A 26,723-nucleotide genomic window follows, 5' to 3' on the forward strand; every position below is an offset into this window, starting at 1 on the left:
GTATTATGTTAATATTACATATGTCATGTTTATAATACTCAGGATATATTTAATTTTAAAAATTTTAATAACATGCAAAAAAAAAAAAAAAAAAAAGTTGGGTGCTAAAAAAACCATGATAAGTGTGCAGGTTTTCAATTTACATGTAAATCACTGCTTCATAAACACTGTAAAAATAAAGAAAAAGAAAAATCATTGTATCTACCAAAATATTGATGAAATTTAAAAAACAAAAAAAGGAAGTCTCCTTATGACATTTTCCCGCTTAGTGTTCTTTATATAGCACCAGCCAAAAAAAAGAAAAAGAAGAAAGTATATATATATATATATATATATATATATATATATATATATATATATATGGTATATGGTGTATATATATATATATATATATATGGTAGAGGCCGACAGTTTGGGGAAATTCAAAGGTCATCTGGATAGTACTTTCGGGTAAGGGAAGCGCATAGGATGATAGGATTAATTTCCTTTTTATTTATTTTTTGTTTCATTTTATTATTTTTATTTATTTATTAATTATTATTATTTATTTATTTATTTAATTTTTGTTTTTATCATTGTTTTGTTCGGATCTTTTTTTTTTTGGCTGGTGCAGCATAAGCCATAGGCTTTCTTGCACCATACGGCCGTTACTAATACTAATACTAATACTATGTGCTTTCTCTTGCATAATGTTACATACCTCAATAAATGTCTCTTGGGCTACAATGGTCAAGTGTAACTTATTTTTTGAATTACCCTCGTATATGTACGTACTCCATAATTACACTACAGCCTGGATAAGAGAAAAAAGTTGCCCATTTAGATTTTGAGTTGCCAAAGTCTTCATTTTTACATTTTGAGAATTTACTGTTTAAAGACCAAGTATGATATCATGGTAATCAATGTATGATATCATTGCAACAAATGATTGCTCAGTTTTCTGAGCAATGCAGACAGGCTGCCAGGGTAGGTCATGGGGTGTTGTCAATGATATACAGGAATTTTGTTAGCAGGGAAAAGGAGGTGATTGTCCCCTCTGTATAAGGCAATGGTCAGGCCATGCCTTGAGTACTGCGTGCAGGTGTGGAGGCCTCATTTTAGGAAGGATGTAGATTTGCTTGAGCATGTACAGAGAAGGGCAACAAGATTGGTGAGGGGAATGAAGGGATCCTCTTACCAGGAGAGGCTTGAGTTCTGCAAATTGCAGCAGCTGGAGACTAGGCATCTGCGAGGTGATCTGATTGAGGTGTATAAGGCCTTGAATGGGTTGAGCATGCTGAATTCTGATGGGATTAGCATTAGCATTAGTAGAGGCATTTGATGCAAGAAAGCAAGCTTATGCAGCATCAGCCAAAAAAAAAAAAAAAAAAAAAAAAAAAAGCCCACTTCACCCCTCTGTTCGTTCAAAATACCTGTCCAGCTGAGCCTTAAACTTATTTAGGCTATCAACCTCCACCACAAGGGATGGAAGTCTGTTCCACCAACCAACCACCCGCTGGCTAAAGGCAAATTTCCGCACGTCTATCCTACATCTGTCTTTCCTCAACTTGAATTTATGCCCTCTCAGGTGATTTTTCTGAGCTAGAGGAAGAATCCCATCAGCATTGAGCATGCTTAAACCATTCAAGGCTTTATACACCTCTATCAGATCACCTCGCTGGTGCCTAGTCTCCAGACACTGTAATTTGCAAAACTTAAGCCTTTCTTCGTAAGAGCACCCCTTCGTTCCATTCACTAATCTTGTTGCCCTTCTCTGTACTCGTTCCAGCAGCTCTACATCCTTCTTGAAATGAGGCCTCCAGACCTGTATACAGTACTCTAGGTGTGGCCTGACCATCGCCTTATACAATGGAATAATCACCTCCTTATCCCTGCTGGAAAAATTCCTGTATATCATTGACAATACTCCATGAGCTACTCTTGCAGCCCGTCTGCACTGCTCAGAGAACTTCATATCTGCCTGCACAACCACCCCTAAGTCCCTTTCATTCTCTACCACTGTCAGTGTAGTACCACAGAGTTGATACGTTGCTCTGGGGTTGCTGTTTCCCATGTGTAGTACTTTACATTTGTCAATGTTAAACTTCATTTGCCACCTCTCAGCCCATCTGCTCAACCTTTCCAGATCCTGTTGCAGCAGCATAGTGTCCGTAGTGTCCTTGACAACCCTGCCAACCTTTGTATCGTCTGCAAACTTGGACATTAAGCCGGATATACCATCATCAATATCATTTATAAATACAGAAAACAATAATGGACCCAACACTGAGCCCTGAGGGACTCCACTAATAACAACAGTCCACGATGAGCAGTGTCCATTGATTACCACTCTCTGTCTTCTCCCCCTCAACCACCCCTTTATCCATAGCAGCAATTTGCCTCCAATGTCACACTGCTCCAATTTGTGTAGCAGTCTTCCATGTGCAACAGTATCAAAAGCCTTTCTAAGATCCAAATATATAATATCAAAGTTATTCCCTGCATCCAGTTCTTTTGTGACTGCATCATAGTATCCAATCAAGTTGGTCAGGCAAGACTTCCCCTTAACAAAACCATGCTGTGTCTGAGCTATAACTGAAGTCTTGTCTAAATGATCATGCAGTGCTTCTTTAACCAGTGCCTCCATTAATTTTCCTGGAACAGAAGTTAAACTCACAGGTCTATAATTACTTGTGTCAGCCTTTGATCCTCCTTTGTGAATTGGGGTCACATTTGCACATTTCCAGTCTATGCGTACCTCCTCTGAGTCCAAGGAAGCTCTCATAATTATGGCTAAGGGTTTGCTTACTTCCTTTGCTGCCTCCTTTAATATAACTGGATAGATCCCATCCACCCCGGGTGCCTTTCTTGTGTTTATCTTCAACAGTTTCTCCTCCACTTTATTCCCAGTTATTTCAAGATTCTGTAGCTTACTGCTAGAGTTGAATACACCTCTGGCATTCCCCTCGCTGAATAACTCCTCATGTGTGAATGTCGATGCAAAATATTCATTTAGTTTGTTGGCTACCTGAGCAGGATCATCAACACTTGACCCATCAATATCAAGTGGACCAATCTGATTCATCCCCTTCCTTCTAGAGTTTACATAAGTAAAGAACTGTTTGCTGTTTTTCTTTGCATCCCTTGCCAAGGATTTCTCATAATCTGCCTTCGCCTGCCTAACCTCCTTTGTAACTTGGTTGCATATCAACTTGTATCTATCATAGGCTTCTGTGTCATGTGTTAATTTGTATATATCCCATGCATTTTTCTTCTCTGCCATATGCCTCATTAGTTCATCTGACATCCATTTTGGCCTAAACCTTGAACAATATTTCTTAGTTGGTATGTAGTGCCTGGTAGCTTCCAAAATAAATTCTTTGAATGCTTCCCATTTTGAATTTGCTGTTGGTAACATCATCAGTTGGTCCCACTGTATAGAATTTAAATACTGTCTCAGTCCATCGTAGTTGCCTTTACGGAAGCAATAACCCTTCCCTTTACCCCTAATGGTAGTTACCTCTTTGAGTAAATCCCACTTCAGCACACTGTGATCACTGCCACCTAGTGGTTCATTTATCTGCAGATTCTTAATGCATGAAGAATCACTACTGATAATCAAATCAAGAGTATTACTCCCTCTAGTTGCCTCCCGAACATGCTGATGTAGAAAACAATCATCCAATAAATCCACAAAAGCCCTGCTAGTGTGTGAGTAACCAGCCCCCAAATTCCAGTCAATATCTGGGAAATTAAAATCTCCCATTATAAGACACTCTGATTCTTGATATTTTAAGGAGTCTGAAGACACTCTGATTTACTGGCCCACTCTATTTCCCTGTACAGTTCCTTATTATACTCATCAGAGTCATTAGGCCTATAGCACACTCCTACTCTCAATTTTGATCTCCCAATGTTTATGTCACGCCAAACTGACTCCACACTGCACTGTCCAGCGATGTCGACTGGCTTCACTTCCTTGGTTTTTATGTGTTTCTTAACTAATAGCATAACCCCTCCCCCCTTCCTATCCTGTCTATCCTTTCTGTAGACGTTGTACTCCCCAAATTGCAGTTCTGCATCCCTTATATCTGTGTGACACCACGTCTCTGATATCCCAACAATATCTGCCTTCGATGTTTTGAGCAATACCTCAAATTCATCAAATTTATTTACTAAACTCCTAGCATTGGTGTACACGCAAGTATACCTGCACCTGTTTCTATTCTTAGCTACCCTAACACAACCCATGTGTTTACTTGTACCGCAATGGCTCCCAGCAGTCTCTGAAATACCATGCATCTTGTTTTTCAGGCTTCTGCTCATTCTAATAGAAGCAGTGCAAGAATCTCTTTCACCTCTGCCAGTGGCTACTGTCAATCTATTGGTCTTTGTCTCCCCCCAAGCTAGCAGTTTTCCGACCCACCTAACACTGCCTCGATAGCATCAGCAAATATTCTTGCACCCTTTCTATTTAAGTGTATCCCATCCCTGTAGAAGCAATCTCTCCTGTTAACAAGTACAGTCCAGGCTGAAAAAAATTCTACCCCTTGTGCCTTGCACAATCTTTCCAGGGCCGAATTGATCGACAAGGCTCTCATCATATACTCCCTCCTATCGTGTCTGGGCAGAATTGCAGACACTTTTAAATTCAACCCTAATTCTCGGCTTTTGTTCAACAGTGACCTGTACTTGTTAAGTAATTCTGCCGGTCTCCTACTCTTAATATTATTAGTGCCAGCGTGTACAACTATATCACCTTTTGTGCCCTTAAAAGATGATATTCGCTCTACAACGTCATCAACCTTTGCCCCTGGCAGACATACCCTGGTCCTGTTCCACCTATCTTTTTTACAAAGCATGTTCCCCGTTTCCCTGACAATAGAGTCACCAACAACTACTAGTTCCTTCGGGACCAGCTCATTCTGCCTTAGTGGTTGTCTCTGTGTCACGCGATGCCCAAGTGCAAGCTCTGGCGTTGATGTGGGCAGCTGAGAGCTTGATGGGCCCCTCAATTTAGTTTCTTCGAGGGCATCCACCCTGTCCTTCAAGCTCTCATATAGGCCCACAAGAACGCCGAGTTGTTGCCTGATATCGATACACTCCTTGCATCGCACACACACAAAGACATCCCCCTTGGCAGTATCATGTCCCGTACCCGATTTCTCTGCAAACATCAAGCAAACAGTGCATTTTATAAGGCTGTGAGTCAGAGGACAACTGCCCCCCTCAGTTCTGCTCTGAGCCACAGCACTTCCATTAGCTTGAGCCTTTTGCTTTGCTGCTCTGGTCTGAGTCATGATTCTATTAATTTATTAATTAATTATGTTATGTTATTAATTATATTACGTTTGTAATCTAAGTCGTTATATGTATTTATTTAAACGTACAATTTAACTGCTAACGAAGTTCAACTAATGCTATCTAGTACGGTATATAACCTACGGTATATCTAGTACGGTATCACAGATTCTTCCACTTGTTCAGATTATGAACTGAAGGGGGCATAAATTGAAATTGTGGAAGGACAGATGTAGAATAGATGTGTGGAAATTTTCCTTTAGCCAGTGGGTTGTTAATTGCTGGAACAAACTTCTGTCTGTCGTTGTGGAAGTTGATAGGTTAAATAAATTTAAGGAGGAACTGGACAAATATTTAGAGGGGATTGTTTTGTAATTTATTTTTTGGCTGATGCTGCATAAGCTCATACGCTTGCTTTCTTGCATCACATGCCACTACTACTACTAATCATGTTATGATGGTACTAAGGCTTTTATGTTGATCTTTTCCGTAGTGAGCAGTTGTGGAAAATTGTACACAAAATTGTGTTAAAATGAATGGAACAGTAATCTTGTTGTAGCCTTGAATCAGCGTAATTAGTATTAATTGTGGGGAGATTGGTTTGAAAGCTTGGATTTTTATCAAGGGAATGATGGATTTAATTGTTGGGCAAAGTTCTTAATTTGCTCAGGAATATACTAATGACACTGATCACAAATTTAGGGTAATCATTTTGCACGTGTAATATTTGGCAATCACTAAAACACAAGACTCTCCAAATAATGTCATTAGTATTTAGTGCAGTAAACCCCCGCTATTCACAGGGGTTACGTTCCTGAGACATGCCGCGAATACCCAAAACGCGAATACTGAGTTATGGCTCCCATAGTAATAAAGGGGTTCCGTTCCAAAATATGAAATATATAAGAAAAACTAGTCTAAAATTTTGTCTATGTATGTATTATATGTACCTTCATAATATGACTATGTACATAGACAGTACATAGTGAAATGCAAGCATATGGCATCGAAATGAAAATAAGAAACAATTTAATATTAAATGTAATATTTATTAGAAATTTCAAACAAATCTTTCAAACCAGCGCCTTTGCTAGCTAAAAAACTTATTCCGCCAGTGCTCTCACTAGTTTCGCTAAAATGTTGATAAAAGAGTTTTGCCTTTTCACGAATGATAAGTGAACTTAACAGAATTTTATTTTGAGTTCGGTCTTCTATCCACAGATTTAAAACTTTTTCCATTTTTTCTAATTTAACATCACGAGTTACAGAGCAAATTTTTGAGGCAATTAGCGCGTTTTCACGGACACTAAGGCGGATTTTTCTTCCGATTTTTTGATTGATCGTACCGCTGACTCATTGATTTTATAATGTTTTGCCACTGAGGAGACACTTTCACCATTAGAAATTTTATCTAATAACTCAATTTTATTCGCTAATTTCATCACCTTCTTTGATCTTTTCACATTTCCCTTGTTATTCGTAGCCATATTTTTGTACGGGTTAGAAAGAACTTGTCCACAATAAAGTCACTTTCTTCCATTAACACACTAGAAAAAGTCTGTTTTACACTGCAAAACAGATTTATCACTTTTGTAAGCATATCAATTTATAAATTGATAAATTTATTAAATTTATAAGCATATAAATTAAAAGCAAACGACGAAACCTTCTATGACAAGCGCATAACACATACTGAACAAGGATTAGCGAGAAACATCCACGCTCGCGATTTTGTCACCTGCTGTTTTGATCGGGAAAGATAATTTTAGCCATGCCCATGTTTTTTTATGTCGGAAAATGTTCACTGCGCTTTAAAATTCACATTTGATATTAAATCAGCGACCGCGAATATGCGAAACCACGAATAGCGGGGGTTTACTGTATTAGTAATGGCCGCATTGTGCAAGAAAGCCTATGGCTTAGGCTGCACAAGCCAAAAAAAAAAAAAATCCCCGAATGAAATAATGATAAAAAAAAAACCCAAAAAACTAATAATTAATAAAAGAAAAGGAAATTAAATTAAACCTCAGGCAGGTTCAGAGAAAATTTAAACTATATATTATTTATTGGCACATTTTAATAAAGAACACAACTAAAGAACGCAATCAATGTTTAATAAAAATTAATGTAATTTTTGTTTAGAGCATTTCCATTTTGAGTTTTATTTTTATTGTGAATAATTAGATAACTTACTAGTTTTAATCCACATTCATTGTTTATGCTCATAAAATCATAATAGTGAGCATAAAATTTCCTCCCCCCCCTCAAGCCAAAGTCCTCCATTTTTAATTTCTACATATGGCTATGCCGCTAACAGGAAGAAATATCCTTTGGGTGGGTGGTAAACAGATGATTAATGTAATATGGGAAATTTTTAACTAGTATTACAAGAGGAAAACCTACACACATGAACAAACTTCAGTAAAACCTTATGTAGCTACTTAAATAGTTTCCATTTTTCATTTTCAAGTAAATCGTGGAAAAATCAGCATGGGAAAATTCTCATTGTCACAGTCAGAAAGCTGAATACTGCTGTTGCTAAAGCAGTTATGAAAGTAATGTCAAGCAGCATACAGTTATTATTGAAGTTTAGGGGCTGCTGTCGAAATTGTTTGCAGTCCATTGGTAGGAGGTTTTTTTTGAAAAATGTATTACAGTTGTATCCCTTCCCACTACCCTCCCAGGCGCCTCCGTAGCCAGGTGGGAAGGAGCAGCAGTGCGTAGCACACGCTTCTTGATTAGACCGGGGTTCGAGCCCATCACCACCAAATACGGAGGATGCTGAAAGGTCATTCAGGGAATGACCACCGCATATCCCGGAGCAATATGGCCTTAGTTGCTAATGCTCCTAAAAAAACCAAATAACAACAAAAATAACAACAACTACCCTCCCACTCTTAGTTCTGGCAACAATGTACCTCAATTTGATAGTTTTATTGCCTTGCTGATGTGTGCCAGTGGGATTGGATTGCACTGGAAAACAGTCCACATGAAGTGTGTAAACATTCCGTACTTCATCCATATTGGAATGTCTGTTTTTGAGAGATTGTCTAGCATGTAATTTATAATGTTTTTGTCTGAGACCCAATCCTCCATGTACACAACAAGAAGTGTTTGTTAAGACAGGTTTCACTGTACTTCTATTCTATATCTGTTATTCTGGTAAGTCTAATGAAGTTAAGTATAATACAATTCTAGTCATCCGAAATACTTTTCAAATTATTTTTTAATTTTATTTTTTTGCTTTAATTTTAATTTGAGAAATTGGTCACAATTAATATTTAACTTCAATAAATACAGCACTATAAATTTCAATAATGTCACTTCTGTATAAAATATTTTAGCAGGGAACAGTACTGTTTGTAAAATGTTACTTATTCAAAAATTACCAAATTAAAATTAATGAAACCAAATAGAATTATTTTTAGAAATACATATTAAAATCATAAAACTGTTGATGGAATTTATTGTAGTATGATCATATAAACCACTTTATTTCTTATATATATAATATTTTATTCCGCAGATGTATCTGGAAGGTAGTTCCGTGGTTAAGCAGAGCAATGAAACAGCTTTGAAATACTTCACTATGGCAGCAGAAAAGGTAAGTTATTATTGCACTTTTAATGTGAGCTGTGTAGTACACTTCAACCTTATCCACCAAGTCATTACATGGTACCTCCTAATTTCCAGCCCATTTTTAGGAAAAAGAGAGAATGCAGTAATCATCCAAGATTGGTAAATTTAGTTCTAGAGTTTTTTTTTTTTTTTTTTTTTTTTTTGCAAGAGTAGGTACATTCCTACACTGCACAAGTAGATTGCGAAGAGTGGGAATTTCACCTGAGACCATAAAGTTTTTGTTGTGCTCGTGCAACATAGGCATGGCAAAAACTTTTGTTAAAAGGCTTTGGGATGATAGCCTATAAGGTTAGTGGCTCATTAATAATCAATTAGCAGTGGAGTTTCTGGCTTAGCAATGTGAAGCATTATGCTGAACACTAAACTTTTACATTGTTGTGCTTGTAAACAACATTGGCACAGCAACTTTTATCCATTTATATTTGTTCCTAATTACTCATAAATAAGAGGAATGAAAAAGCAAAGTGTTGAAAATTTCAAAGCCTGCCGAGCATCCTCATGGAAGAAGCACATGCAACAAGGCTGTGTTAGGGTAACTAAGAATAAGAACAGTTGCATATATTTATCAGCTTGGTCTGTATTTGTTAAAAGGAGAGACTGCTTCTACGAGGATGGGATACACACTTAAACACTTAAATAGAAAGGGTGCAAGAATATTTGCTGGTGCTATCGAGGCAGTGTTAGGTAGTCAGAAAACTGCTAGCTTGGGGGGATACAAGGACTAATAGATTAACAGTAGCCACTGGCAGAGGTGAAAGTGATTCTTGCACTGCTTCTATTGGAATGAGCAGAAGCCTGGAAAACAAGATGCAGGATATTTCAGAGACTGCTGGGAGTCATTGCGGTACAAGTAAACACATGGGCTGTGTTAGGGTAGCTGAGAAAAAGAACAGGTGCATGTATACTGCGTGTACACAAATGGTAGGAGTTTGGTAAATAAATTTGAGGTATTGCTCAGAACATCTAAGGCAGATATTGTTGGGATATCAGAGATGTGGCGTCACGCAGATATAAGAATGGTAACGAATGGGCCTGGAGTACTGGGGTCCATAGTTCACAAATACATATATAGTTATAGTTATTACCCAGTTTATTAACAAAACAAATTATAATAAAATATAATAAGATAAAACCAGCAGCTTTTGGGACGCGTGTCCCTTTGTCAACTGACAAGTTAATACAAATTTTTGAATACAATACAACGAGCAACGTGGCACGTTAATCATGCGTCATTGTTGTTGCACGGACGTGTGCTGCTTCTACGCCACTGATCATCCAGCAATAAAACTGTAGTTTCCAGGATGGGATGTAGACGCATGCCTTTCTGGCGATTTAATGCCTTAGGATTGTTTATTATGTTGAGTGACTCTAGCCATAGGCGGTGGCGAAAGTGTCGTGAGTGGTCCACTATCTCAAAGTCGCGTTTGGGGTCAAGATCGTGGTTGGTGGCCCAAAAATGTTCTGCGACCGCGGACTGGTCAGTTTCGGCAAGCCGGATTGCTCTGTCGTGTTCCGTAAGGCGATCTTGGAGACGTCTTGATGTCTCCCCAACCACGATCTTGACCCCAAACGCGACTTTGAGATAGTGGACCACTCACGACACTTTCGCCACCGCCTGTGGCTAGAGTCACTCAACATAATAAACAATTCTAAGGCATTAAATCGCCAGAAAGGCATGCATCTACATCCCATCCCGGAAACTACGGTTTTATTGCTGGATGATCAGTGGCGTAGAAGCAGCACATGTCCGTGCAACAACAATGACGCATGATTAACGTGCCACTTTGCTCGTTGTATTGTATTCAAAAATTTGTATTAACTTGTCAGTTGACAAAAGGACGCGCGTCCCGAAAGCTACTGGTTTTATCTTATTATATTTTATTATAATTTGTTTTGTTAATAAACTGGGTAATAACTATAACTATATATGTATTTGTGAACTATGGACCCCAGTACTCCAGGCCCATTCGTTACCACTGCTGGGAGTCATTGCGGTACAAGTAAACACATGGGTTGTGTTAGGGTAGCTAAGAAAAAGAACAGGTGCATGTATACTTGCGTGTACACCAATGCTAGGAGTTTGGTAAATAAATTTGATGAATTTGAGGTATTGCTCAAAGCATCAAAGGCAGATATTGTTGGGATATCAGAGACGTGGTGTCACACAGATATAAGGAATGCAGAACTGGAATTTGGGGAGTAAAACGTCTGCAGAAAGGATAGACAGGATAGGAAGGGAGGAGGGGTTATGCTATTAGTTAAGAAACACAAAATCCAAGCAAGTGAAGCCAGTGGACATTGCTGGACGGTGCAGTGTCGAGTCAGTTTGGTGTGACATAAGCATTGGGAGATCAAAATTGAGAGTAGGAGTGTGCTATAGGCCTAATGACTCTGATGAGTATAATAAGAAACTGTACAGGGAAATAGAGTGGGCCAGTAAATCAGAGAGTCTTATAATGGGGAATTTTAATTTCCCAGATATTGACTGGAATTTGTGGGCTGGTCACTCACACACTAGCAAGGCTTTTGTGGATTTATTGGATGATTGTTTTCTACATTAGCATGTTCAGGAGGCAAATACAGGGAGTAATACTCTTGATTTGATTATCAGTAGTGATTCTTCATGCATTAAGAATCTGCAGATAAAGGAACCACTAGGTGGCAGTGATCACAGTGTGCTGAAGTGGGATTTACTCAAAGAGGTAACTACCATCAAGGGTAAAGGGAAGGGTTATTGCTTTCATAAAGGCGACTATGATGTCTGAGACAGTATTTAAATTCTATACAGTGGGACCAACTCATGATGTTACCAACAACAAATTCAAAATGGGAAGCATTCAAAGAACTTATCTTGGAAGCTACTAGGCTTTACATACCAACTATACTAAGAAAAACCATTTAGGCCTAAACCTTGTTCAAGGTTTAGGCCTAAATGGATGTCAGATGAACTAATGAGACATGTGGCAGAGAAGAAAAATGCATGGGATACATATAAATTAATGGGGGACATGGAAGCCTATGATAGATATAAGCTGGTCTGTAACCAGGTCACAAAGGAGATTAGGCAGGCAAAGGCAGATTATGAGAAATCCTTGGCAAAGGATGCAAAGAAAAACAACAAAGAGTTTTTTACCTATGTAAACTCTAGAAGGAAAGGGATGAATCAGATTTGTCCACTGGACATTGATGGTTCAACTGTTCATGATCCTGCTCATATGGCTAACAAACTAAATGAGTATTTTGCATCTACATTCACACATAAGGAGTTATTCAGAGAGAGGAATGCCAGAGGTGAGTTAAACTCTGGCAGTGAGCTGGATGATTTTGTAATAACTGAGAGGAAAGTGGAGGAGAAATTGTTGAAGATAAACATAAAAAAGACACCTGGGGTGGATGGGATCTATCCAGTTAAATTAAAGGAGTCAGCAAAGGAAGTAAGAACCGTTAGCCATAATTATGAGAGCTTCTTTGGACTCAGGGGAGGTACCAATGGACTGGAGATGTGCAAATGTGACCCCAATTCACAAAGGAGGATCAAAGGGCAACACAAGTAATTATGGACCTGTTAGTTTTAACATCTGTTCCAGGAAAATTAATGGAGGCACTGGTTAAAGAAGCACTGCAGGATCACCTAGACAAGACTTCAGTTATAGCTCGGACACAGCATGGTTTTGTTAAGGGGAAGTCTTGCCTGACCAATTTGATTGGATACTATGATGTGGTCACAAAGGAACTGGATGCAGGGAATAACTTTGATATTATATATTTGGACCTTAGAAAGGCTTTTGATACTGTTGCACATGGAAGACTGCTGCAAAAATTGGAGCAGTGTGGCATTGGAGGCAAATTGCTGCTATGGATAAAGGGATGGTTGAGTGGGAGAAAACAGAGAGTGGTAATCAATGGACACTGCTCATCATGGACTAATGTTATCAGTGAAGTCCCTCAGGGTTCAGTATTGGGTCAATTGTTGTTTTCTGTATTTATAAATGATATTGATGATGGTATATCAAGCTTAATGTCCAAGTTTGCAGACAATATGAAGGTTGGCACGGTTGTTAATTACACTAATGACAGTACACTGCTGCAACAGGATCTAGAAAAGTTGAGCAGATGGGCTGAGAGGTGGCAAATGAAGTTTAACATTGACAAATGTAAAGTACTACATATGGGAAGCAGCAACCCCAGAGTGACATATCAACTCTGTGGTACTACACTGACAGTGCTAGAGAACAAAAAGTACCTGGGGGTAATTGTGGAGGCAGATGTGAAATTTTCTGAGCAGTGCAGACGGTCTGCAAGAGTAGCTCATAGTGTCTTGTCAATGATATACAGGAATTTTTTTTTTTTTTTTTTTGGCGCCTCCGTAACCAGGTGGGAAGGAGCAGCAGTGCGTAGCACACTCTTCTTGATTAGACCGAGGTTCGAGCCCGTCACCACCAAATAGGGAGGATGCGGAAAGGTCAGGGAATGACCACCGCATATCCCGGAGCAATATGGTCTTAGTTGCTAATGCTCCTAAAAACCAAATAACAATCTAACAACAGGAATTTTTCTAGCAGGGATAAGGAGGTGATTATCCCCTTATATAAGGCAATGGTCAGGCCACACCTTGAGGCCTCCAGACCTGTACTGTATACAGGTCTGGAGGCCTCATTTTAAGAAGGATGTAGAGCTGTTGGAACGAGTACAGAGAAGGGCAACAAGATTAGTGAATGGAACAAAGGGTTGCTCTTATGAAGAAAGGGTTAAATTTTGCAAATTACAGTGTCTGGAGACTAGGCACCTGCGAGGTGATCTGATAGAGGTGTATAAAGCCTTGAATGGTTTGAGCATGCTCAATGCTGATGGAATTCTTCCTCTTGCTCAGAATAATCATTGGAGAGGGCATAAATTCAAATTGAGGAAAGACAGATGTTGGATAGATGTGCAGAAGTTTGCCTTTAGCCAGTGGGTGGTTAGGCGCCTCTGTAGCCAGGTGAGCAGGAGCAGCAGTGCGAGTGCGTAGCACACGCTTCTTGATTAGACTGGGGTTCGAGCCCGTGACCACCAAATACAGAGGATGCGGAAAGGTCAGGGAGCAACATAGCCTTAGTTGCTAATGCTCCTAAAAACCAAATAACAAACAACAGCGGGTGGTTGGTTGGTGCAACAGACTTCCATCCTTTGTTGTGGAAGTTGATAGCCTAAATAAATTTAAGGCTGAGCTGGACAAGTACTTGGAACGAACGGAGGGGTGAAATGAAAGCATGTGTTTTTTTTTGACGAATGCTGCATAAGCTTGCTTTCTTGCATCATATGCCTCTATTAATGCTTATATACTTGGATGTAAACTAATGCAGTGTGAACATTGTATCAATGTTGGAGACATGGCATCACTTAGACATAAGGGATACACAATTCATATATGTGGAATGCAATGTGTACAGAAAGAACAGTCAGCACAGGAGGTGGGTGGATTATGCTCTTAGTTAAGAAGCATATTAATGTATGGAAATGCATCCAGGGGAACATCTATATTCACACACCTAATCATGCAGGGAAGAGGATGCCAGAAGTTTATCAAAACTAAATGATTTTGCGCAAACTGAGAAGAAAGTGCAAGAGAAAAGTGCAACATAAAAAAAAAAAAAAAAGCACCAGGGTGGATGGTATCTATCCAGTGACATTAAGGAAGGCATATATATGGTTCCCAAGTTTTTATTTTTTTTTTCAAGTATCAACAAAATTGAAAATACGAACATTAATTGCAAAAAAAAAAAAAGAATGTTAAACATTCATAAATACCGCATTTCAAACCACGCGCGTAGTTGTGCTACCATTGTATCGTCAAAATATCATAATGTGAACCCAATAACATTGTTTTTTGGTAATTCGTTCCACGACCTCGGAAGTTGAAATTTTCGCTATATAAGTCTCTAAAAGCTTGTTTTTGTAGTGTAAATTGTATTAGTTTAGTTAATTCAAATCATTAAAATGCACTACACTTTCATCATTATCGTACGTTCTGTTATAAGAACCAGTTTTCAGCTATCGGTATTTTCGCAAATGCAATAACATCGAGTTTACTACACGTTTATAATTGCTTGCAGTATCAGAAAAGCCCAATAAACCAGATAGTTCAAATTGTTTTTATTGTTTATGGTCGGGACCTCCAGAAATGTGCTTTAGAAAAATATCACATAAGAACCAGTTTTGTGAATGGCTTTGTGATATTTTTCTAAAGCACATTCTTGGAGGTCACGACCATAAAACAATAAAAACAGTTTGCACTTTCCAGTTTATTAGGCTTTTCTGTTACTGCAAGCAGTTATAAACAGGTAGTAAACTCTATGTTATTGCATTTGCCAAAATACCAGTACCTGGAATTGTGTGGTTTTTTACATTGGTGAAACGTGTTTCCCCTTTACTGAAATCTTCAATCATTTAAAAAACATAAATAAATTTTCAGAATCTTCTCTTCATTCTTTTTTTTTTTTTTAATCTTCGTAAACTTGTTACTCTGTGCAAATTGTGTTAGTTGCAATTTGTGTGTTGCAATAAAGAAAAGAGAAGATTATCTTGGAAATAAATACCTCTTGAAGCATTTCTGAAGAAGACGACTCCTTGTGCAACAAACCAACGATTGCCAAGCCAATAATGAGTGATAAACAAGTGTGCATTTAGTCAGTGATGAAGAATAAACATTCTTTAACATTTGTAAGTCATAAATAATTTCTCTATTTATTATTATAATTTGCTGATTTTACAGGTACATTTTCATTTCTTTGGATAAATCAATCATTGTTTAAACATAAACTAATTAGCTAATTTCGTTAGTGATAACGTAACCCCTATTTTTAACATTATCTATGGGAAATAAATTCCCACTCTACGAGCGAGCACCAGGAATGAATTAACTCATAAAGTCGGAGTGTGTGTGTGTGTGTGTGTGTGTGTGTGTGTGTGTGTGTGTGTGTTTAATCAAAACTCCAAACATGAAAGGTATCAAAATCTATAGTACTATGATTTTTAGTGTTTTCCACCAACCATGGAATAAAACGAAAGACGAAAAACCCAAATTTTTAAAATATTTAATATTTACAATAAATTATTTACAAACAAAATATTACTGATAGTAATTTTAAAATAAAACAGCTGTGATATGCAGGATAATAATAAAATGCCGAATTTAAAATGCAATAAAATATACTAGGTTAAAAGCGCTAAAATACTAACGGAAGCTTTCAAAGGCTTCTGCCTTCTTTCTCAACAGTGTAATTTCTATTCTGCGGTGCATCATTAAATACCAGCAGGTTCACGGTGCGTCTCACGTGAACGTGTACTGTTCCCGTCAGAACCGGAAGTGGCTCGGGAGCGTTTCAGTCAAAAACGTTCATCCCCTCCAAGGATTACTGCCTCAAAGAGGGGATGAATGCGTGTGCCCCTATCTCTATTTATATTTTCTCAGTAGAACTAATTCGCAAGCTCTCGAGCCACTTGCGGTCCCAAAATCTATGCGCCCGATCAGTGATGACCGCTTCATCTGGAGAGATTTATATAAAAAAAAAATCTATAGTACTTAGTGCACCAGCTGATGAGTCATGTACCACTTAGTATTTGTACTAGTAATTTAGTCTTATAGTATTGTATTTTTAGCGTTATTTTATGCTAGTATTATTACTAGTAATACCATGCATTAGTATTAGTAGTACCCTCAGTTTCTTCTTAAATTAAAAAAAAGTCAGTGAGTAGGGAGAGCTGTGATGTAACAATAAAACTGGATGTGAAAAATGATTTTATATTGCATACTTTGATTTCAGGAATGCTTTCAATTCTATTGTATGTAAAAGACAGCTGTACAAATTGGAGCAGTGTGGTGGCATTAAGGGCAGGTTAGTGCTATGAATAAAGGGATGGTTGAGAGTGGGAGAAGACAGAGTGGTTATCAATGGTCATTGCTTTTCGTGTACTAAAGTTATTAGCACAGTCCCCCAGGTTTCAGTGCTGCGCTCATTGTTATTCTATATATTTATTAATGCTATTGACGAAGGTGTATCAGCCCTAATGTTTAAGCTTGAAGATAATATAGTAGGATGGTTAATGACAGGACAATAAACAAGGTCTGCTACTGCAACAAGATCTATAAAAATTAGGCAGATGGGCTGAGAAATGGCAATTGAAGTTTAATATTGACAAATGCAAGATACTGCATATGAGTAGCAGTAATCCCAGATTAACATTCCATCTGTGTGGTAAATCATTATTTAAGCAGCATCTTTACTGCCATACAGGTTGGATGCCTCATTTTAGGAAGGATGTTGATCTCCTTGAATGGGTGCAAAGAAGGGCAATGAAATTACTGAAAGGGGAACAAAAGGGTGCACTTACTGAGAATAGCTTTAGTTCTGCAAATTGCAGCATCTGGAGACTAGCATCTGCAAGTGGTCTGATTAAGGTGTTTAAGGCTTTAAATGGATTGAATAAGCTCAATGCCATGATTTGGACTACACACGAGGGGAACATAAATTTTAATTGAGGAATGATGGTTGCAAGATAGATGTGTAGAAGTTTGTCTTTAGCCAGTAGGTGGTTGATTGTTGGAAAAACTTTCATCAGTTGTTGAGAAGATGAAGAGTTTCAGTAAATTCAAAGAAATAAATAAATTATTGGAGGGGATTGACAAGGGATATGAAAAGGTAGGGTTCTAATTTTTTTTTTTGCTGTATAAGCGTGCTTTCTTGCATCATTTTCCATTACTAATATGTTGTCTACAAAAAAAAAAAAAAAAAAAAAAAAAAAGTGGCCCATAACACCAAAGGTTTCAAAATGCAAACACAGGTTGCTATTATTCTGGAAAAAGTTGCATTGTTGAAGAAACTTGACAATGGGACTTCAATGAAGCACTTGCAAAGATATGTGCATTATTTTATTTTTTTAATTAATAATTATGATCAAACCATGTACAGAAGCTACAAAATTCCAGGATCCAGCAATCGTCAGGCCCCAAGGTTGCTGGATTTGGGAGATTCATCTAAATTCTCTTGCTTAATACCAAATTGTTAGTTTTCTGTAATATGCATAAATTACAGAAAACTGACAAATTTCTGTCAAACAGGAATATGATTTCCAACTGGAAATCATGCTGTTGTTTGGCCTTACTCCATTATTTTCTTCATTTATTTAACTCGATATTTTTCTCCCTTTCTGTAATCCATATGGTATTTTATGCCCTTAACCATCTTCTAATGAAAGGTAAAATTTTATTTAATGTTTCCTTATCTTTTATTATTAATACTAAATTTTCTAGTACCAAACTAACTTTATCAAATAATCTAAGAATTGTAAGAAGTTCTGCATTCATTTTCTCTCTTGGGTATTGCTTTGGTTCCTCTAGTGGTAGAGGGCAACTATTGGTTAGACAGATTGAAATTTATGCCCACAGAGATAATGCTATTATTCATGAATTGACCTAATTGCCAATACAGCTACTCCCCGATTAATGTAAGGGTTGCATTCCATGGAACGCTACATAAGCCGAATTTTACATAAGTTGGAATTTTCCTAAATAACCATTTAGCAAAATTCCGCACTCGCAACTATGTGTGCTGAATTTGATAGAAGCAGAAAAGAAATGTTTAACGAACATGTAAATAGAATTATTCAATTTTTTTTTTATCTCATGCACAGGAAAAATTAAAAAAGTGTATAAAATTACAAAAATTTCAAAATTATAAAATTACAAAAAGAGAGAGGAGACAGGCATAACATCAGCAAGTTTTACCCTTTGAGCATCATTTCCAGAATTAACTCTCTAGCTCAGGGGTGGGCCACATCCGGCCCGCGATGATGTTGAATCCGGCCCCCTTGGTAAATGCATAAATATAGAAAATCCATACCTGACTACACTCGCCGTAAACGTTCAGCTTAATTCGGTTCAATCGGGAATTGCGGCCAGTACAACAGTAACCAAGTAATTCTACGCAGTGTCAAAGAGTTATTTCCTAATTATTATTGTAGCATCAATCGAACGAAGTTCCTTTGGGTTTGACTTCTTATTGAAAAAAATAATATTGGTGCGAGATATTTTATGTTTTATGCTTTTTCTAATTATTACAATTTTTAATTTAATATAATTTATAGCCCATAAAATGAGCCAATTAAAAAAAAAAGAAAAATTGATGCCGAATGCCGCATTTTCTATGATAATTGGACATTCAGATATTTTTTTTAAAAATACATTAATAATTTGGTGATTCAAGTAATATAACATTTTTTAGGTTCTGATTTTTTTTATTAAATCGTTCAATCTATTCCGGCCCGCATCATGATGCGAAAATTTCATTTGGCCCGCATCATGATACGAAAATTTCACTCGGCCCGCTGACGAAAAAAGTTGCCCACCCCTGCTCTAGCTGATAAGCATGCTGCTGTGGAGATTTAGAAGGGTATTTTTCCAACAAATCACAAAATTTCTCTGCAGCTGCAGAATCAGCACTGGCAACTTCACCGCATACTTTAACGTTTTGGAAACCAGCACGATGCTTGAACCTGTTAAATCACCCATTGTTGCCACGAACTTGGCTTGGGGTTCACTGTACTTACCCTTAATATCTTCATAAATACTCCTTGCTTTTGTTTGAATGACCATTGGACTCAAGGGGCACTTGCTTCTGAACCTGATTTTCCATCCATATTATTAATAGCTTTTCCATCTTCGATATATCGAATGCTGACTGAACTGATTTTTTCATCTTTCCTCATTCACGTGACTCTGTTGATTTCAGGACATGTAATAATAATAATAATAATAAAAAAACTTTATCAAAACTGCATGAAACTTGGTGGGTTACTATTTGAAAAGTGTTATACTTTAAGTATAGAAATTTTTAGCACCATACCATTACCGTTTCATACTCAGGCCAGACTCCTCTTCTGGGCTTCTTTAATGGAGAGGTGTTACTTATTCAAAGAATGGGAGAAAGGTAACTCTTTACAATATTACATTATGAGATTTTGTAATAATGATGTCTAATGTAGTGATGCATTCACCAAACATTGTCATAGTTAGAATTATATAAATAAGAGAATAATAAGTAAACATAATTATATAAATTATATGAATTCCTTTATTGCACTTATCTACCCCATCTTAGAATCCATAATTTTGTATTATGATGAGCATTATTTATCTTTATATAATTCATTAATAAATGTCTTGCATCACCAGATCCTGATTAATTTTAATTAATATGGTGTTTTGCTAATGAATATGAAATACAAATATACAAAAGTGGTGACAAATGCACATTAGATTTTGATAATGTCTTTGATTAATTTTTAATTGATTTTTTTTATTAAGTGTGAAGTTTTTATAATAAAATTTCATTATTTCAACATTTTAAATTCTGATAATTTCAAATTATATTTCATTAAGGGTAATCCAGTTGGACAGAGTGGTTTGGGCTTAATGTATCTGTATGGTAAAGGTGTTGCAAAAGTAAGTTTTCTTTTATAATGGCATATGTATTTTTGTAAGAACTAGAGATAACTAAAGTTTAAGTGAGTTTGGAGAACCTTTTACATCAAATTAATAGTAGTTGTTGCTAATTTGTTTTGAGGAATTTAGACACACCACTTTATTCATATGAAGTGGGCATTGTTTTTAAAAGGTATCTTTATGTATTTGGTGTGTGTGTGTGTGCGCACGCTCATTAATTTGAAATCAGTGACTACATAGCAAAGTAAGCTTAGCTTCTTTGGGTAAGCTTATTTTGCTATGCTGTGTGGAAAAATAAGAAGTTATAATTTTTTTTTTTTTAATGTCTTGTATTTTAGTTAAATTTAAGAATTGGGGCATGTGTATTTTAGTGATTCCTGCAGTAATACAGTAATCCCCCCCTTTCAAAGGGGGCAAAAAAGTTTGCTATCTGAAACTGTTGTGCCTCCTAACTGTCACAAATAAGCAGGGTGATACAGATTTGCTTGCTTGAAAAAAAATTCAAATCATCAGTGGCTTTTCTTTTCTAATCTATTGTTTTCTATGTTTAATTTCCACTCCATTGAAAATGGTTATTAAACGTAGGAAAGAGTCAATTGGAATCAAAAGACATCTGCTGATTCAGTTGCAAACAAGTAAATCTGTATATAAAAAAGCTTTTGAAATAAAGAAAAAAAAATCTTTAGCAGCAGTTGTAAAATAAGTTATATTCTAAGTGCTTTTTAAGTAATGTCATTAATTTATAATATTGGTCTGGAGATAAAAACTCCCCTCAAGCAAATTCACTTCTGTGTGTTTGCTTATGTAAATTTTTGTGAAAATAGTTATATTTCCTGCACTGCATTGAACTGTTCACTGCAGTGATGTGCATCAGCTTGCATGTATAAAGAAGATGTAAAACCATGAGGGTTTCAGATTTCTTGGTATAAAAACAACTTTTTACCAGGCAAGGTATAATTTCCCTTTTGTTTGCTATTAAAGGAAGGTTGTCTGTACACTACTTGTTTAATTTGAAAGCTATCATTTTATGAGTGATCAGAAATTGAGAAAATTACAATAAAGGCATTTTTTAAACTTTTTTTTTTTTTTAAATTAATTACTGTAACCGTGAACATGCTCTTTTTAAGGTAATTATAATATTTGGAAAAAAAAATTCATTCAGACATATCTACACATAGAACCTTATGAACCAAACGCAAAATGTGTGACTGAAAATCATCACTTAAGTTACAAAATTAAGAAAATAATAATAATAAAAAAAAGAACTAATCAATCATGATTATATTTTATGACAATTCGATAATTGTAGATTTCTTAAAATACCATTTATAATTGACTTAATATGATAGCATAGCTTAATTTATTGTGGTACTCACCTTTTTTTTTATGATCTGCAATTGATGTTTGAATAGGGTGGATGATAATTTTAATTTAAAATGGAAGTAAGTAAGTTGGGGTTTAAAACAGAAGTTAAAATATGCGCAAGGAAGTAGAAGTGCACGTCTTCGTCCTTGGTTGTCAATATTAAAGTTGAAAATAAATGGTTAATACTGGAGGCCAATAGCCATAACAAGTGGCTTTCGTTATCCACGTCTTCAGTTGGCTGTGATGGGTTGAGAACGAACACATGTATTTAAGAAAGCTAAGTTCCCATGATGCTCCTGGTTACATGTGGAAATCTCAGGTGCATGAGATTCCAAGCCGGTGCAATGTTGTAAGGTAGTTTGGTATTTAATACTTGGAAATTGGAATAGCAGTGGAACCATTCTATGACTAGGGCTTCATATTGGAAAATTTTAAAACTGTATTTTAATTTGATAATGGGAATGGCTGAGTCTATTAAGGGGGTGTGATTGTGAGATTGAACATGTGATGCTAGTTCTGTGTTGGTTTGGCCTGTCTTAAAACTATTGTAGTGGTAGTGGTATGTGTGTGTGTGTTTGATGTTTTAATAGAACCATACTTTGAAGTTGTTCTACCAATGTAACATGCATTGCAGTTCGGTTGACATTTTATTAGGTAAATAATATTGTTCATACCGCTGATATGATATTTTTGTGTATCTTTGTATGAATTAAATAATGAGCCAAGTTTATTATAAGTTGAGAATGTGAGGGTGATGTCAATACCTTTGAATATGCGGCGGAACTGATTGCAAAAGTTACTATGGTAAGGTAGGATAATACGTAAATTATTATTAGAGGTGTGTTTGGGTGGATTGTTAATATTATTTTGGACAGTGAAAATGGTTTGTTGAATTAATTGAGTGGGGTACCTTCTAGATATGGATTTTGTTGTAAGATATTGAAGTTCATAGTTGAGACCGTTTTGTGTAGAACTGTATTTTATAGCATTGTAAATCTGATTATAAAGAACGGCTTTTTTTATGTTAAGGGGGTGGTGCAAATCAAAATGTAGGTACTTGCCAGTATGGGTATTTTTTTTAAAAATTCTTGTTCCTAGTTTGGTGTCATTCCTATATATGGTGAGATTCAGAAAATTAATTTGTCCTTTTCTTCAAGTTCTAGGGTGTATTTTAATCTATTGTGTACTGAATTAAATTTAATGAAAAGATCGTCTATTGTGGATTTTGGTCCTATTAAAAGGATGTCATCTGCATATCTTATAAATAATTTTATATCTGGTGGGATATGGTTGTAGTACATAGTTTTCTATTGAAGCTAGGTAAATTTCAGAAGGGGGGTGTGAGATCCCTAATCCCATAGGTAATCCGTATATTTGCTGGTATATCTGATTGAGAAATCGAAAATATCTAGCATCTAATAAAAAGGTTGTAAGTTCTAGTATACTATTAATTGAAAGGGAAGTGCGATTGGGTAAGGTATTATCGTCTGTTAAGAAATTACATAGAGTTTGTAATGTCGAAGGTAATTGTACATTGGTGTACAATGAGACTACATCGAACGATGCTATTATGTCATTGTTGGTTATTGTAATACGTTTTATTTTATCGAATGTTTGGGAGGTATTGTTTACTTTGAATTTCAAAAATCTGGTGAGGGGAAGATGATTTTAACTAGGAAAGAAGATAAATTAGTGAAGGCTGATTTACTGAAAGATATTATAGGTCGTAGTGGGTGGTTGGGTTTATGAAGTTTGGTGATTCCAAACATATGCGGTAAAATGTTGTTCTGGATGCCAATTTGTTGCAAGATGTGTAAGTTGATTTCATTGTTTGACCTTAATTTTCTTAGAATGATGTCTAGTTTATTTTTATGTTTAGAAATATATGTGTCTAGTTTATATGTTTTTGAGTCGGAGAGTATCGATTCCATTTTTTCTATGTATTTATTTTTATAAATTATTACTATGGTGTCGCCTTTGTCAGCTTTTTGAACTTCTTTTTAAAAATCTACCCAAGATTGTGGTGTCATATCTTGGGTAGATTTTACGACATATAATGAAATACGTATAACAGCTGCTATTAAAGACATTGAACTTAGACATAACAGGAAATGGAGAAACCTCACACACCCCAAAAATCTTCCGCAGTAAACATTTCATCATACTCCTTTTTCCCCTACCGAACTCGCTAGCCTCAATTACGGTTTTAATTTTGCTATCAAAGGTGACCAATATCCATATAAAGAATGTATAATAGAACTACAAACTAAATTAAATAACCAACCAGATAAATAGAGATTATCTCCATTAATTATCTCCAACAGATAAATGGAGCATCTATTTCCACTCGGGATACGGCACTTAATTTCATTAGTAATAGAATTGGACTGGTTTATCTGTGAACCTAGATAGGCGAAATTTTGAACATGCTCAAACGAGAAGCAGCTGGTTCTTAAATTTTCCGTGTTATCTGTCATTCTCCGGACTTCCATATATTTTGTCTTTGCTTCATTTATCCTAAGTCCTCTTCTTTGTGCTTCACCATCCAGCCTGGCCACTGTTTCCTCCAGTGCTCCTTTAGTCCTACCGATAATAGTGACATCATCAGCACATGCATAGACCTACACTGTCTTTGTGCCTATGTGTCCAGTCACTTCTGATTTTCTGAAAGCTGCCTCTAAAACCAAGTTAAATAACACAGTAAAGGGTACATCGCCCTGTATAACACCAGCATTAATGTCAAAGGGAGTCATCAACTCATTGTCAATTCTCACCACTGCTTTAGAGCCAGTCAGGGGTTGCTTTTATGAGCCTAACAATCTTTGCAGGTATGCCCAGGAGTAGGAGATCATTTATCATTTCCTCTCTGTTGAGTGAATTAGAAGCCTGTTTGAAATTTACATATAGGTTAAATAAGTGTATATTATACTCAAATGCTTTTTCCTGTATCTGCCTCAAAATGAAAATGATATGAGAACCTTTAGTACCATGTATGGGATGAAGGCTGAGAAGACAAAAGATACTTATTCATTAGACTTGAATTTCTGTAGCTTGTAATTTTCTGGAAATACATATAAAGGAAGGTTGTTCTAAAGAATGGAATGGAAGTACAAGGAATAAATGAGTGGAAAAAATTAGTTACATTAGTTGAGTAGTGAATCCATGCCTAATTGAGGCACATGTTTAGACTGTTTCAAAGGAGAGTCACTGTCCTACCACAGAAGGACAGTATGTGTCGAAATATTTATACAAAACATATATAGCATAAAGTGAAAGTCTGTGTGGTAGAAAAGAAAGTTTGTAAGAGATAGGTATAGTGTCAGTAGCTATTTAAAAGAAAAATAGCACCAAGACTGGAAAAGTAAACCCAATTATTATTTTTCCCCCACTTTTTATGTAATGGAAAACACTCTTCTTGATGTGCTTATGCCAAGAGAGATTATACACCGATGAGCCAAAACATTATGACCAGTGAGTCGTTACGCAAATCGAAGCGAAGCAATTATCAAGGGTGGAATTCAAGATCATTTGGATCGAATTGAAATTCTCAAGGATACTCAGCATGGTTTTGTAAAAGGAAAATCATGTTTAACAAATCTGGTTCGCTATTTCAAAAGGGTCACTCACGAGCTGGATTTAGGGAATAATTTCGACATTGTTTATTTAGATTTCAGCAAAGCTTTTGACTCAGTCCCACATGAGCGGTTGCTTTATAAGCTGGAACAGGTTGGAATCACTGGGAAAATCCTTAGATGGATAGAAGGATGGCTTCAGGGCAGGAGGCAGAGGGTTGTGATAAATGGCTATTCCTCAGATTGGGTTGATGTAAGAAGTGGGGTTCCCCAAGGATCAGTATTAGGACCACTGTTGTTTTTAATTTTCATAAACGACATTGATGAAGGGATAGAGGGTGTGATGTCTAAATTTGCAGATGATATTAAAATTGGTAGAGTAGTTAATGATCACTGTCAAGCTGAGCTTCTTCAGAAAGACCTAGATAGACTTCAGGAATGGTCAGAAAAATGGCAGCTATGCTTTAATCCAACAAAGTGTAAGGTATTATACCTGGGAAACAGTAATCCCTAAATAACTTATTCACTTGGTGGAGTTCAACTAAACCCAATACCGGAGGAAAGGGACTTGGGTGTTACGATAGGGTCAGACATTAAATTCTCTAAGCATTGTAAACAGGTTGCAAGGAAGGCCCATGGTGTCCTATCGATGATCTATCGAACTTTTGCAAGTAGAGATAGGGATGTGATAATCCCATTATATAAGGCTTTTGTTAGACCACACTTGGAATACTGTGTTCAAGTATGGAGACCGCACCTAAAGAAAGACATCGAGCTTCTTGAAAGGGTGCAAAGACGGGTAACTCTCTTGGTGAGATCCGCAAAAGGGCGTCCTTATGAAGAAAGACTTCGAATATGTGGGTTGCAGAGTTTGGAAATTAGACACCTTAGAGGAGATTTGATTGAGGTGTTTAAGGCTCTGAGAGGCATCAGCAAAATGAATGAGGATGAAATTTTCAAGTTTATAAATGATGCTAGAACTAGAGGACATAAATTAAAGTTACGGGAGGAAATGTTTAGATTGGACTGAGGAAGTTTTATTTTAGCCAGCGAGTTAAAAATTACTGGAATAAGTTGCCTTCATGGGTGGTAGAGGCCGACAGTTTGGGGAAATTCAAAGGTCATCTGGATAATACTTTCGGGTAAGGGGCATAGGATGATAGATTTAATTTCCTTTTTTTTTTTTATTAATTATTATTATTATTTTTTTATTTTTTGTTTTTATCATTGTTTTGTTCCGTTTTTTTTTTTTTTTTTTTGGCTGGTGCAGCATAAGCCATAGGCTTTCTTGGACCATGCAGCCATTACTAATACTAACTGCAGGTGAACTACGGCACGGGTTGAGACACATAAAAAAACACCTGATACTGAGATGGGAAAGGCAGCGG

General features: G+C 36.6%; 1 protein-coding gene across 4 annotated transcripts in view; it reads left to right on the forward strand.

The window, feature by feature from the left end:
* The window catches only part of LOC150088403 (protein sel-1 homolog 1-like), a 378,494-nt gene that overhangs the window by 171,175 nt on the left and 180,596 nt on the right, over positions 1 to 26,723 (forward strand). For all 4 annotated transcript variants that reach the window (XM_090369493.1, XM_090369492.1, XM_090369494.1 and 1 more), the window contains exons 11-12: positions 8,807 to 8,884; positions 20,336 to 20,398. In XM_090369493.1, coding sequence (XP_090225619.1) covers positions 8,807 to 8,884; positions 20,336 to 20,398 — 141 coding nt within the window. The remainder of the gene's footprint in view (positions 1 to 8,806; positions 8,885 to 20,335; positions 20,399 to 26,723) is intronic.

The sequence above is a fragment of the Mastigoproctus giganteus genome, chromosome 3, assembly GCF_048544385.1.
Source record: "Mastigoproctus giganteus isolate SK-2022 chromosome 3, ASM4854438v1, whole genome shotgun sequence".
Classification (NCBI taxonomy): Eukaryota; Metazoa; Arthropoda; class Arachnida; order Uropygi; family Thelyphonidae; genus Mastigoproctus; species Mastigoproctus giganteus.